Source organism: Telmatherina bonti (assembly GCF_933228915.1).
Source record: "Telmatherina bonti genome assembly, chromosome: 17".
Classification (NCBI taxonomy): domain Eukaryota; kingdom Metazoa; phylum Chordata; class Actinopteri; order Atheriniformes; family Telmatherinidae; genus Telmatherina; species Telmatherina bonti.
In genome coordinates, this window is record NC_136615.1 from 12,702,599 (window position 1) to 12,715,667 (window position 13,069).

The 13,069-nt window shown below is 39.3% G+C and overlaps 1 protein-coding gene across 6 annotated transcripts in view; it reads left to right on the top strand.

Annotated features, from left to right (window-relative positions):
- Positions 1 to 609: 609 nt before the first annotated feature.
- fnbp1b (formin binding protein 1b) overlaps positions 610 to 13,069 on the top strand; it is a gene marked incomplete at its 3' end in the record, with an annotated part of 54,236 nt that continues 41,776 nt past the window's right edge. For 4 of the 6 annotated variants that reach the window (XM_079256455.1, XM_079256456.1, XM_079256458.1 and 1 more), the window contains exon 1: positions 612 to 940. In XM_079256455.1, the coding sequence (XP_079112581.1) occupies positions 917 to 940 (24 nt within the window). In that variant the 5' untranslated portion in view covers positions 612 to 916. Of the gene's footprint in view, positions 941 to 13,069 lie in introns of all 6 variants that reach the window. The other 2 variants (XM_079256457.1, XM_079256453.1) reach the window with 2 other exon arrangements.

Consider the following 13,069-nt stretch of genomic DNA (forward strand, 5'->3'; position numbering starts at 1 on the left):
AAGCCACACATTGATCTTGTAGCCTGCAATTTCTTTTTTTTTTTTGCAGATATCTGATCACCTTTATCTCATCAGAGAATCAGTGACTGTATGCAAACAGCTGCCACTTGATGCGTCCACGTTTTGAATAAACTGACATTACAGGAAATCATTTGAGAGAAAGGCAGACTATTATATTTAGGGCAGCTTTCAGCATGAGTGACCTTTTAATCTTCTGTTAATTATAACTGTTTTAGTTTTTAAAGGGCTTCTGGCTGCTGTAAGGGTAAATGTTAAGTAAATATGTATAAAAATGGTCTTGTCAAAGTCATGCATGATCGCCTAATCAGAAAGAACTTGAAGGCTAGATGGGTAGGCAAAGCCAAAAAGAGAAAGTTCGAGGGGCATCAAACCCACTGTGAACATTCAATAAAACATCTGCCATGGGTGATGACCTCTGAACCTCCCACCACCACCCCCAACATCTCTCCAGCATTTAAGCTTCTGCTTTTCAAAACAGAGCCTCTCTCCAGCTCCAGATAGTGAATGCGCAAAGGCACTACTAGAGGCTTTATTGGACTGCCCCACAGTGACACCCCCCTACTAAGCTTTTTTTTTTTTTTTACCCTTGCTCATGCACGCGCAAAAGCAGCTGTCATTGAGTCAAAGCGGGTGCGCGCACGCGCTGCATATAGCGAGACTATCCTGTTTGAAGATTATGCTGCAGCTTCTGGCCATCTTGTGTCAGACACGATGAGGCACTGAAAAAAAAAAACAAAAAAAAACATCCACGAGCACACGAGCGTTTTGTTCTCAACTAGGTTGGTGACAAGCAAATTAATTCAGGACAAAGAGAAGAAATCACGCCTGTCGCTGCTGCGGGGAGAAATCACCTCAGCCCAGTTGTGGATTATTCCGAGGACATCGTACTGAAACCATGAGCTGGGGGTCGGAGCTATGGGTGAGTCTCGTTGCACTTGTGCCGTTCATGTACATTAGTTATATAGTTCATGTAAATATAACGAAACATGTGTGTCAGAGCGCAGCGGCCCAGTGTTTTTGCCGCTAAAACGACGTTCAGTGTGCGCCGTGTCGCGGATGTTAATAAGCCTTATTGACATTAGCTTTAACTGGGGGCTAATTTGTAGCGAGGGGGGTCGCCCGTATGCTTGCCATGATGTGTCATGGTGCTGCGTGTTGGCGACCTGAGTGCAAATAACGTCAGCTCGCAGCTCGCGACCCATTTTAGTGTTACATTTGTGCATTTTTCTAAGCACGTTTTGCGCGCACACCCCCTCACAATGTAACACTGCAGTTAGCGGTGCCAACAGTTCAAGGTGTATGGCCGTGTTGCGTTTACGTGCTTTGTGTTCATATGTGAGAACTGTGTAACAAGCAGATAAATACGTAGATTTCACATGTTGTCAGTAGAGGAAGCAGAGGAGGCTTCTCTCTCTCTCTCTCTCTCTCTCTCTCTCTCTCTCTTTCTCATAGCCGGATTAAAAGTGCACAGGCCCCTGGGCCCAGAATGTCCCAGGTGCCCCCTTCCCCACCGCAAAATTGTGAAAAGTGGGAATGATACACTGTGAAACAACATTTCTAACATCTCTCAGCCAATGATACAAGTAGCAATACACTAGACACTGTGGTGTAACTATCTGGCTGTTATGTACATTTTGTTTCATGTCCAAAATGCGGGTGTTTGCCCCACATGGCCCCAGGTGAGCGTGGGCCCTTGGACCTGTGCCCATAATACCTATTGGATAATCCGGCATTGCTCTTTCTCTCTCTATTATTTGCACCCACCAGTGGACCATAACAAAGCACTGCTGTTTACCTTTGCTTTGCAGGTGATTAAGCTGCTTTATGTATTACTACATCTATATTCATTTGACTCCAAATAGTACAATTATACCTGCACTGAGCAAAATGTTTTCTTTTGTAATTTTATTTACATCCATTGCAAGCTAACTGAAAAGCCTCTACATACAGATCTGAGAGGTTTAGTCATCTTTTGTTGTTCTTTTCTATCAAATTTTACTAAATGACTTGAATTGTCTCACAAAATCAAAGAGCACAGCTTAATATGTTTTTTATTTAATGTGGTTAACAGCCGCCAGAAGGTTAGTAAGCAGCTGTAAGAGATGAAGTATAAGCTGGTGACCTCATTACAATAAATACCTCTGCTATGATGTCACTTTTCATCACACTGAAATGGACTTTTTAGGAAATCTAATACAATCCCCATGGCATCTATTGCCCACTATGTCTCTGTTTCAGCATTAGAGAAGTTCATGAAGGGCAACTCATGAGGAGAAAAACAACAATGACAAACACAAACCTGCATCAGACTATTTTTATGACCTGATAATAAGCAGTTCTGACAAGTGGAACTCCTCGTGCCATGATGCTGTTTTATTGGCAGAGGTGTTGGCTTGTTGCAGGACTCATTGCACGTGTTAGGTAATTGGTGCTTGGCTTTGAGTCTGTGTGTATTTGTGTGCCATTGCAAAGATGTATGAGTGTTTTTGCAGGTCATGTACAGTCGGTAGTTCTTTTCCTTAAAGGGAGCTAAGATTATATTGACATAAACTCATGTTGCACCCATCTGTGGTTCTAACAGCTTCTTCTTTTACATTTCTAGGAATTCTGTGAAGCACACTGCTATTCTCAATAACCAATTTGATTATTTATTTAGGATGCATTGCAGAACAATTATTGATCTGATTTAAGTTGCATTTGAGTAATTATAATAGTTTTATTAAGCATTTTCCACTAATTTCCTTCTAAACCACAAGAGTGTGTGGAGATAGTTAAATCATTGGTGTGTTTTTCCTCTTTAGAAAAGAAGGCAGCAGGAGGAGGAGGAGTGGGATCTGCAGAATATTCCAGTGATTTACCTGTTACAAAGTTCACTAAAAGAGCTACATGCACTCTGCATTCTTCACATTTTGTTGTCAGTTTATTTTTACCTTTCTGACGCACTGCTCGACTGAGAAACATAACTGTTCAGGTACTCACGCAAAGCGAACATAGCCCTGAGGTGCTCTACAGGCTTTCATGTGTATCTTTGCGTCTGGAAAATGTTTGCTAGTTGGTCAGACGGAGCTGTAGCCGTGTGTAATGTATTACAACCAGATGCTTTACTTTTTTTTCGCCTTTAGTGAAGTCAGTGGTATCCAGAAACTTGTTTCTGTAGTCTTTGTCTCTGTATTAGGGAAGCAGACACAGCTCAGAAATAATCCATGGGTGGCTCTTGCCACTAGAAGCTTAACGTGTTGTAGTCAGAAAGCAGCCTAACACACAACCATCCTGCCACTGAGGCAGCACCCACTCTTTTATAGAAGGCAAGATAAGGATGTTGTGGCTCAATCTAAAATCATCTTTAGTTATAACAGGTAGCGTTGCAGCTACCGGTTTTGTTTTTTTACTACACATAACACTACTGATTAACTAACTTAATGTGTGTTCTTGGTTTGTGAATTTTAAGAAAATATCCAAGTCAACAACTTAAAATGCTTCATACATGACATAGATGTATTTGATTTGTTCAAGAATTAGCTAATATCACATTTTGCTCTCTAAATGAATCTGTCTTCTCTTTTTTCTCTTTTTAAAGTGCTCAATCTAACAGATTAGATTAGAACAGAGTCGATAAAGGATGAGGCATCTTCTGCATGACACATTTTGTCGTGCTCATCCTGTTGTTCCTCTCTGCGAACAGGAAAGAAAATTATATTTCAGGAAGTGAAGTCAAACTAGAATAGGGTTGCTCAACCGCTCAGCAACATGGCTGCGGTGAGGTAGCATGAAGATTTTGCTGTTTGTGTTTGATCTGTTTTGTCTGACCTAAATCAAATGACGTTTATCAAATATGGGGTCTGTTATAACTTTGAAAGGCTGTTTATGCTCATAAAGAGAAACATGGTAAATAAATGAGGAGAAATGATTTTGGTTGGCTTCTATTGTTTAAGCTTTGTGACTCCCCATCATTAAAGCACCAGTTGACTACAACATGTTGAATGCCTTCTGTGCAGCATCATCCGACTGATTACAGCGTTTACAGTGTTCATAAAGACAGGCTGGGAATGTTAGCTGCCATAACCATTATCTGTCCTTGTAATATTACCAGTAAGGCACCAACAGAACATGTTACAAAAACGGTGTTGAAGTAATCTAGCTAAGGCTTGCAACATTGAAACCAGAGAGATTGATCACATTGAGCTGAGTTCATAACTTAAGTACTAAATTAAAAAACTGTAGTAGATGCTGTATGAGATTTTGCAAACTTCTCAGAAAACTGAATTGAGAAATGGACCTGACTCACATGCATCCACTGTAGAGACCCCAAACCCCTTCCTAAGTAAGGCGTCACGTACAAAATCAAGCAAACAAAAAAAAAAAAAGGAAGTCAAATGTTGCGAAACCTGTGACTTTCACAGTGGTACAAGGGTAAGAAAAACTGAAATCATACAACTCATTTAATTCTAAGTAGCTGTTCTTCATTAAAATTAGATTTGCTTTAAGTGTTGAAAAAAGAAATGTGAAATGTCAGCTGGAAGACTAGAGCTGCAGCGATGCCACAAAGCCAAAGTTCATTTGCCAAAGAAACAGGTTATATCACACGTTTCTTATTAATAGCATTTAAATGGATGCAAAACTGAAAAAAGAAGTTAGCCTGTGTGGCTTGGTGCTGAACTGTTACATCTTCCCGCAGTAGCACACCTTGACTGTCTCACTTCTCTCACGTGGTGAATTTGGGAACTGGATCCAAGCCACTTATCCTGCAGTGGCATGTAGGAGTTCCGTAAGTGCAGGATGACAGTGTGTTTCCCTGTCAGACACAACCTATTGATGAGGCAGAATGGACAGAGCGGAAACTCTCCTCAAAGAGCATCAGCTTAAGGTGAGTTGAACTGCGAAGGAGTCGTCAGCAACAGCCTGGCATTATCAGGACTAATTTGTGTGTATTTGCAGTGAATTGTGCTTTTTCCAGTTAGTTTGTGGTTTGGGTGTTTAGACGTGGTCTGTGAGAGTTTAAAAGCCCTTTTTTAAGTGTGACCACTTAATGCTATTTAAAAGGAAAAATTATGTTGTCTGGAGAGGACCTTTAAATGTCATCTGATATAGTTGTGGCATTTGGGACTTGAGCAGTGGGACACTAGTAGAAAGTCTTAATCAAAGCCTCATTTAGTTTATGCGTTCACAGCAGTGATATGTCTGGGTTCATTTCCTTGCTAAGTTATTTGAAGTTTGAAACAGCCTGGTACCAGACTGAGATTTCCTCAGTCTTTTCTGCCATTACATCCCATCTTGACTCAGTCTCCCCCAGGGTCCGACTTCCCTCCTGCTGCTCTCTTGACATTCAGGACTCTTGCAGGACTGAAACCTGAGCTTCATGGTTTCTCTTTGTCTGGGCATCCAAGTCAGTGGGGGTCAGCGACTGAAACATTTAGCAGACTACAAAAGGCCTCCCCGTTAAATCTTGTGGTAATTGCCTCCCACCTGCTGACTCAGTGATACTCACTCAGGCCTGCTTTCTCCTCTCTTTCTTCGACCCATATATGATCTGAGAGCACTCCTAGGAATGTGGAGCTGATTCAAATGAGTAGATATATGAGGAATAAGGTTTAATCTTTTGCTAATCTGCAGCAAAAACATTTTAAAACTGAGAATTTGGTAGCTATTCGATGCGCATTTGTGAGGTTCGTAACATAATGTTTGTTTCTCTCTCTCTTTTTTTTTTTTAAACCATCAATCAAACCAGGTATTTCCTTTGTTTAAGAGGTCTTCTGACCACGAGAATAGTCCTGATGTTTCATCATCTTATTCATGAAACTGTAATCAGTCCTTCCCAGCACAGCCTTTAATCTTGATGTATCATCACCTCATGTTATTAGTAAAGTCGGTCTTTAATCACTGCTGTGACACTGGAAATTAAATGGCTATTGAATGTCAGCTGCTTGAGCTCTGACATAATGTCACCTGATCTTTCAGCCCATGTTCCTCCCATTGCTGCTGCATCATAATACATACCGTAAGTACCACTGGGTATTTCGGCTGCATGGAGTTGCCCTCAGCAGTGATAACACACAGCTTTGTTGGCTGTTTATAGCTGCTTAAAGAGCTGCAACTTCTTCTTTTTTTAATGCAACCATTTCTTTGAAACAACTCATGCTTTCGAGCTGCTTTTTCGTCGTAGACGGTCTAGATTAAAAACAAAGTGACTTTTAAAATGCTCGTTCTGCTAAAAGAGACTCAGCATCTGGCAAAGATTCAAAAACAGTCTGATAAGAAAAGATTCACTTCTTTGTATGATTTTATCATGTGTTCTACTGGAAATATGTGTTAGTCTCCTCAGATCTCATGGACTGCCAAAAGAGGATGCCAAGCCAGTTGATAGACAAACCACTTAGTCACCTTTATGGTGGCTTTAAGGTGAAATGATCCAAAGCAATAATGAAACCTGGACCACAACAGCATGGAGTTACCACACATTTGTCTCCTACTGCCTGCAAATATCTTCAGAAAAATAATTCCAGCATTAACTTCAGCCTACTCATGCTTTTCTTTAAATGTGTTCCTTTGCTCTTTTCTCTTATCATTAGACTGACTCACTGTGTTCAAAAACATAACCTAATAGCTATAACCGTGTTTTAGGCCATGTTTTTACTTAATCTTACACTTCGGTTAGATGGAGGGTGTCCATGAAGTAGTCAGAATGTGCGATAAAACATTTTTCTTACTAGATTTATTTAGATTATTCCAGTATAAGGATGCATATGAACATGGCTTATTCCAGATAGACAGGATGGGGATTTCTAAAAGAGGTCCTGTGATGGTATATGGAGTTTTCTGAGCTTTCTACAGTGTTACAGTGTTGAATCCTCATCAGACATGTGAACAACACTGGTTTTTATCACCTAAACGCATGTTTGAGTTTGAGTTTGAGTTCCAGCACGCTCTCCGTTTGGTTTCCGAAAAACACGTCGTTTTAGAGAGTTTTTTCTACTTCGAAATCCTTGTTACATCCCAGGGGATAAGGTTCGGTGATTGGTTACCTTCTACTGGTTAACAAGGGCATGTACAAATACATCAGGCGGGTGGAAAACGTCGGATGAAGTTATTTCCAATGATGGCTGGTGAGTTTACCAAAGAGAGACATCCTGCTGCATTCGTTGCTGTGGGTTGCTGTTTTCAGGGTCCGATTCAGGTTCCAACATGTAGGGCTGTATGCTATGTGTTGACATTGTATTCAACTGAGTTCATATTAGCCTAATCTTTCTGTTTATAAGATATGTTACAATGACGGCAAAAGCAGTTGCGGTGCGCACTCCCGATGTAGTGCAGTGGCAGCTGACCAATCGGTGGCAACTTATATCTGGCGGGAGGCGGGGCTTAATGCAGAAGAGTCTCAATCCATTCGTTTTGCCTGCAGGCTGATCTGACAGCCTACGGAGAGGGTCGGTCTGAAGTAAATAAAGCGATTTGTGACAATAACTCCATCAATCCCAGCCCTTCTGGTCTCAGAAATAAAAATAAATTAGCCTGAAATGCACATAATAGTTCCACTTTAACATCATCAATACTTTTAGCATAAACCAGTCAGATTCATTAGCAAACTAAACTTGATACATATATGTGTCCCTGGATAGATGTTTCCCCTTGTTCTATATTAGCAGGGGAAGCTACCTGATCCTGCCGTGCATAAAAGTGCATTAAAAGTCTCAATAGGTTTCAACAAGATGAATAATTTGTTTGCTGAGCTCGGTGGTGTCTCTTAAACAGTGTCATCTGTACTCATTTCCTGAGAAGAGGCATGTTAAGGGTAGAGTGAAAGAGCTGCCACATAATTCTGAGAATTTCTCTGGGAAACTTTTCCAGTCAATGATCTGAGCTCATTTCAATAATGCAGTTAAAGTAATTATGCATACCAAGTTCCCTATGGGTTTTACTGCCCCCAAAGTATAAGCATCATCTTTAAAAAAATGACTGGCGCCATGGACTCAAGTGTTACTAGTGGTCTGTTAGCAGGTTCATGTACTGGCTTCTCATCCTGTAAAGTAGAACGGCCCTCCCCTTATAGCACAGTTGTCTTACAATGAATTTATTGAGAATTATAGGAAGTTTTTAGTTGTTATTGTTAATAAAAAATTAGAGTTAGATGTAATTTCAAGTATTTCCTTTCTTTAAATTAGGAAAGTCTCAATAACAGGTAGGAATATCTTATATCTAATAAGATAATTAAGGGGTCAAAGCGTTTGACACAAGTAAAGTGCTGTGATGTGAAAATTCCCAGGAAACACAAAAAATGTTTTGAGACATAATTTTGCAGAGAAGGGCTTCTGTGCAGTCATTAAAACATTTGATCCATTGATCTGCTAAGAAATTGGTAGTTTCATGACATAATTTGCAGCTGTACTTCAATTAACTTAAGCAAATGTTTGAAATTTTTACACATGAAAAAGGAGTTTTTTTTTAAATCTTATCTGACGTCATCTAATCTAAATAATTTCTTCTCTACTTTGTTGCTTAACTGAAAAAGAGAACATGGTGCAAAATGTAAACAAAATAATTGAACACACACACACACATAACTGAATGGAGGCCTGATGGGGGACAAATTGATCTTTAAAGTACTGATTTGACCCCTTGCTATTTAAAGCTTAGCTGAAGTCAGTAAAGGCAAGTCTTCTATGACACTGACAGAAAAAGCTTTTGACTGATCTAGTTATGAGCTGAAACTTTAAGTAAGACACATAGCTTCTGTAGGTGTCAGTGTAAAGTCTATTGAAAAACACGTTTAATCTAGTCTATCATTTACTACCACAATGTCTCCCAGCTGGGATAATTAAAAACTAGTGTAGCTTGTTTGTGAGTTGTTGTTTTTTTAAAATTGCACAATCTCCCTGGCAGCCACAGTTTAATTTAAAGACTGAAACCTATTGAGGAGTAAGTATAGTAATCATTTCCACCCAGTGCAAGGGAACATGTCGCAGTGTTCCTTCACGCAGGACTTTAAAACAAAACATGTCACAACAGCACGAGGCACGGCTGCCTCAACAAGAGATTTTACTGAAACTTATCAAGCATCTGTGCTGTTAGTCGGCAGCTCAACAGGGGTGTCATTTTCAGACTGAAGTCAGTATTATATCCCCACTTTGGCCTCATGGATGTTTCCTTTCAGGTTTCTGCATTAACTTAAAAAAGCACATGATAAACACATGTTGTGCACATATATTCCTGGTCTTATTTTTATTTAGACTTCATGGTCTTTCATGCACAGGTACACAATACTCATTAGGGCTGTGACGATATGCTTTTGTCCCGATTCGATTCGTTTCCGATTTTTTGGGTGCCGATTTGATTTTAATTGCGATTCACAAAATTCTTCAATATTGCTGAGTTTTGTAGATTAAAAACAACAACAACAACAAAAAAATATATATATAAAACTTCTTTTTCTAGTAATTTTTCTTGATTTTAGTTAGGAGAAAACAACACAGTAGCCAGACCATCATTCCTCTGCAATAATGCCCAAGAAGTAAAAAGATCAATAAAATCAATAAAAATTACCATTTTTTTATGGTGGATTAATTTAAAAAAAATTTATCTTTTAACAAAAAATTGATTTTTAGCAAAAAAAAAAAATCGATCTTAAAATTGTATAACAAAAAATCCCAATTTTCGATTTTTCGATTAGATTTTCCCACTCCTGATACTCATTGTCCTTATATAGTAATTACATTACTTCTGTTCTATGTAAAAACTTCATTTGTCTGTCTGCACTGTTCCAGACATACCTGCAGTGAGTTCTCTTAGTATCAGAATGATGGTGAGTTTTTTTCAATCATAATTGATTCATGTTTTCAAGCACCCACCATGTCAGCCAATGTGCTGATATGAGTTCATCCCACAGTCAATATCCCACTTGCTTAGCTGTCCATATCATATATCCTTATTAAGTTTTTGGCTAAGATATTCTGTATTGATTCTAACTTCTGTGCTGAATGCATGAGGGATGGTATTTGAGGTGTGCCAATACCTTAGATGATTGCATATATTAAAGTGACATTGCCGTCCCCATATATTGGCCAAATTATGAAGTTCAAAGTTTCCTTCATTCCAGAGAATGTATTATATAAGAATTAAAGAGCTTTATTCTCCACAAGGAACAAAAACAGCTCAGCGGGAACAATGGCAAGTGTGTGTTTGCTGGCCTAGTAGGACTAATCCACAGAGCAGCCTAATGGGTGTTAAAGGTAGCTACAGGGGGAAGTTTAGTAATCAGATTAATAACATCGTCATTTAATCAAGTTCTGTGCTAGTTGCAGCATTTCTGTTCCTGTCATTACACTTTAGGTCTGTCGCTATTTGGTGAGCTTCACTTGGCCTTCAGTGACCAATATCAGGATATATTTTGAATTTAGTCTTTGAACTACTATATTCTTGCAATTTAATCTGTTAAGATTAGTCCACTTGACCAAGACCTGCTCTTCTGTAGTGTTTTATCCCCCCAAAGATGGATTAACGCCATTCGGGACTTCGTTTTACCACTTTGTACTTGTTTGAAAATAATGACCATGTTGCGCAGAAGAAGTGGGTTTTTTGTTTTCCTGGACAACGCTCTTTCTGTGAAAGCAGAAAAAGAAGAACATGAAGAAGAGGAGGAGCAGAAACTGGGTCCTTTTGAAGAGTATCTGCAGGTGCTACTTCAGATGAAGATGACCAGTGCTGTAAGTGTTCAGGATAGTGAGAAGACTGGTTAACTAGAGGCATTGTTTTGGTTTTATACTCTTAGATGTGCTTTGTTGCTCCGTACTCTTCAAAATTAGAGCTCAAACTCTGCTAAATTGTTGGGCAAAAAATTTGTATTTTAATCAGTGAACAAGTCAACCAACCCTTCCAGTATAATGACTCATCGGAGAGGCAACAATTTCCATTTACTTAACTGCCACAGGAAGGTTTTCTTGTTAAAAAAAACTGAATACTATGGCATGACCAGTCAAACTTAAAGCAGTTAGTAAATGTACTATGAGCCCCAGTGCCTTATATGTGTGTGTGTGCATACACCAAGACAAATTTCAGACCAGTTGAGGTGTTGTTTCTATAAATATCTACAAGCCATGCAAACAAGAGGTCTTGGACACAAGGTCGTCCACTGCCACAAACAGCTGTTCATAGTTTGCACACAGTTTTATGTCTGTACATGTATGCATTTGCCTCTGAACATGTGTCTTGTTCAGAGGCAAATGAACTTAAGGGGATTTTTCATGTTGTACGATCCTGAATGGCGATAACGCAACTCAGTTTGCAAATGTAAGTTCAGATAGTATTGTTTGACATGTAGCTGCCCAGCAGTTATCCAGCCTTCAATAAGTATTTTAGCAAAGCGATGTAGATATGTAAAATTAAAAACATTTAATCAAGTTTGCAGTGAAACTACATGGCAGATAGAATGCTGAGAAATAATACATTTGCTTGTACAGTATGTATCTATTGTGGTTGTACTGGAGCCCGACAAACACTTGTCAGCATTTAATAACCTGAAATGAAAAAGCTGATGGCAGCTTGTTGGCGGTCCTTCACATGAGCATCTGTCTTAGTTTACGTGTGCGCACGTGTGTGTTTGGTTGTGTCTTTTCCTGTGACTCTTCTCTGACACATGGGGTTACACGGGGCTATAGAGGCATTGTTCCGCCTCTCTTCCTTGGACAAAGCCTTGTGTGTGTTCGAGAGGGGGTTTGGCATCTCCACCAAATATTTGTTCTTTGCTACTGGACGCCCACATTCGTGAGACACAGTAAAATGCTGCAGTGACCAACTTGTGGATAAAAGTAGACTTGAGTGGCTCTGCTTCACTGGGCACACTGCTTCTCTGAGTCTTGTGGTGTGTCCGGTTACTTAAAGACTGGTTGTGAGTTGGGTAATGAGTAATCCCTTGAAGAAAAAGTCCAACGAGTCAGACGTGGCAACACTATTTTGCATGCATAGTTGAACTATTTGTTATTTTAATTGGCTAAACCCTCACAGCCCAGTGAGTAGTTCTGGGTGAATTCTTTTCCTTTTTCATCCTTCTCATTACTAGTGCAGTTTTGGGCTCATCAGCTCATGAGACTCATGAAATAGTAATTTTTGTTAGCCATTATCAAGACTTGACATTCATCTGTGATGAATCAGACATAAAACAGTTAATTATGTCAGCGTGAAATAGGATGAAGTATGCTGTGCATGAGCCACCATAATCCAGATTAGCAGAACAGATATTAGCTAGTTTACTGGGCAGTTTTCTTCTGGGGTTATAGAGATTTCAACATGATGCCAACCCCACCAACCTGCTGTCCTCTGTCCTCGATCAACATATTGAACCATTGAAAGGAGAACAAAAACATCTATAGACCTCTTGTCCCATTGTCTTCCTCCCATCAATCATTCAGAACATCTGTCTCCTCAACCACTTTAAAAACACTCTGGTGGTTCATCTTTTCTTTTTCGCTATTTTTTATTATCATTTTAGTTTCCTGTCAGTTGTAGGGATTCATATAATCTCCAGTCTCTGCAGTGTTTTGTAAGACTGAAATTCCATTGTGAAACTGCACACTGAGTACCCGCTGGTGAAATCTCCCATCATTAAATTAATCTGAAACCTTTACACTGTTACTCCATGGATTTAATCAAAGCAAGATGTGTTAGTAGTATGACATACCTTTACTTTAAAGCAGTAATGTCTTGTATGACCTATTTAGTTAAGATTGCTTGAAGACATTTATAGGAAAATCGAACCTAAATTCAGATGCATTAAAATCTTCTGTAATATATTAGTCAGCGATTTCCTTTTTCTTGTTCTGTGTTCTTTCCGTCAGTCGACCAATGAGTTGCTCTTTCTTTGTCCTCTGCTGAGTTTTTTCTTTTTAATGGGGTATTGATTTAAACTGTGGTCATCAGAGCAACAAACCAGCCTTTGCAGAAGTAGTGAGACCCCAGTACATTATAAACCCCAGAAAGTGTTTGCACTGAAGGTTTAAAATCAGTGAAATCATGTTAATTTTGTTGTAAATTTCCTATTTTTTTTAACTTCCTGTTCTATTAG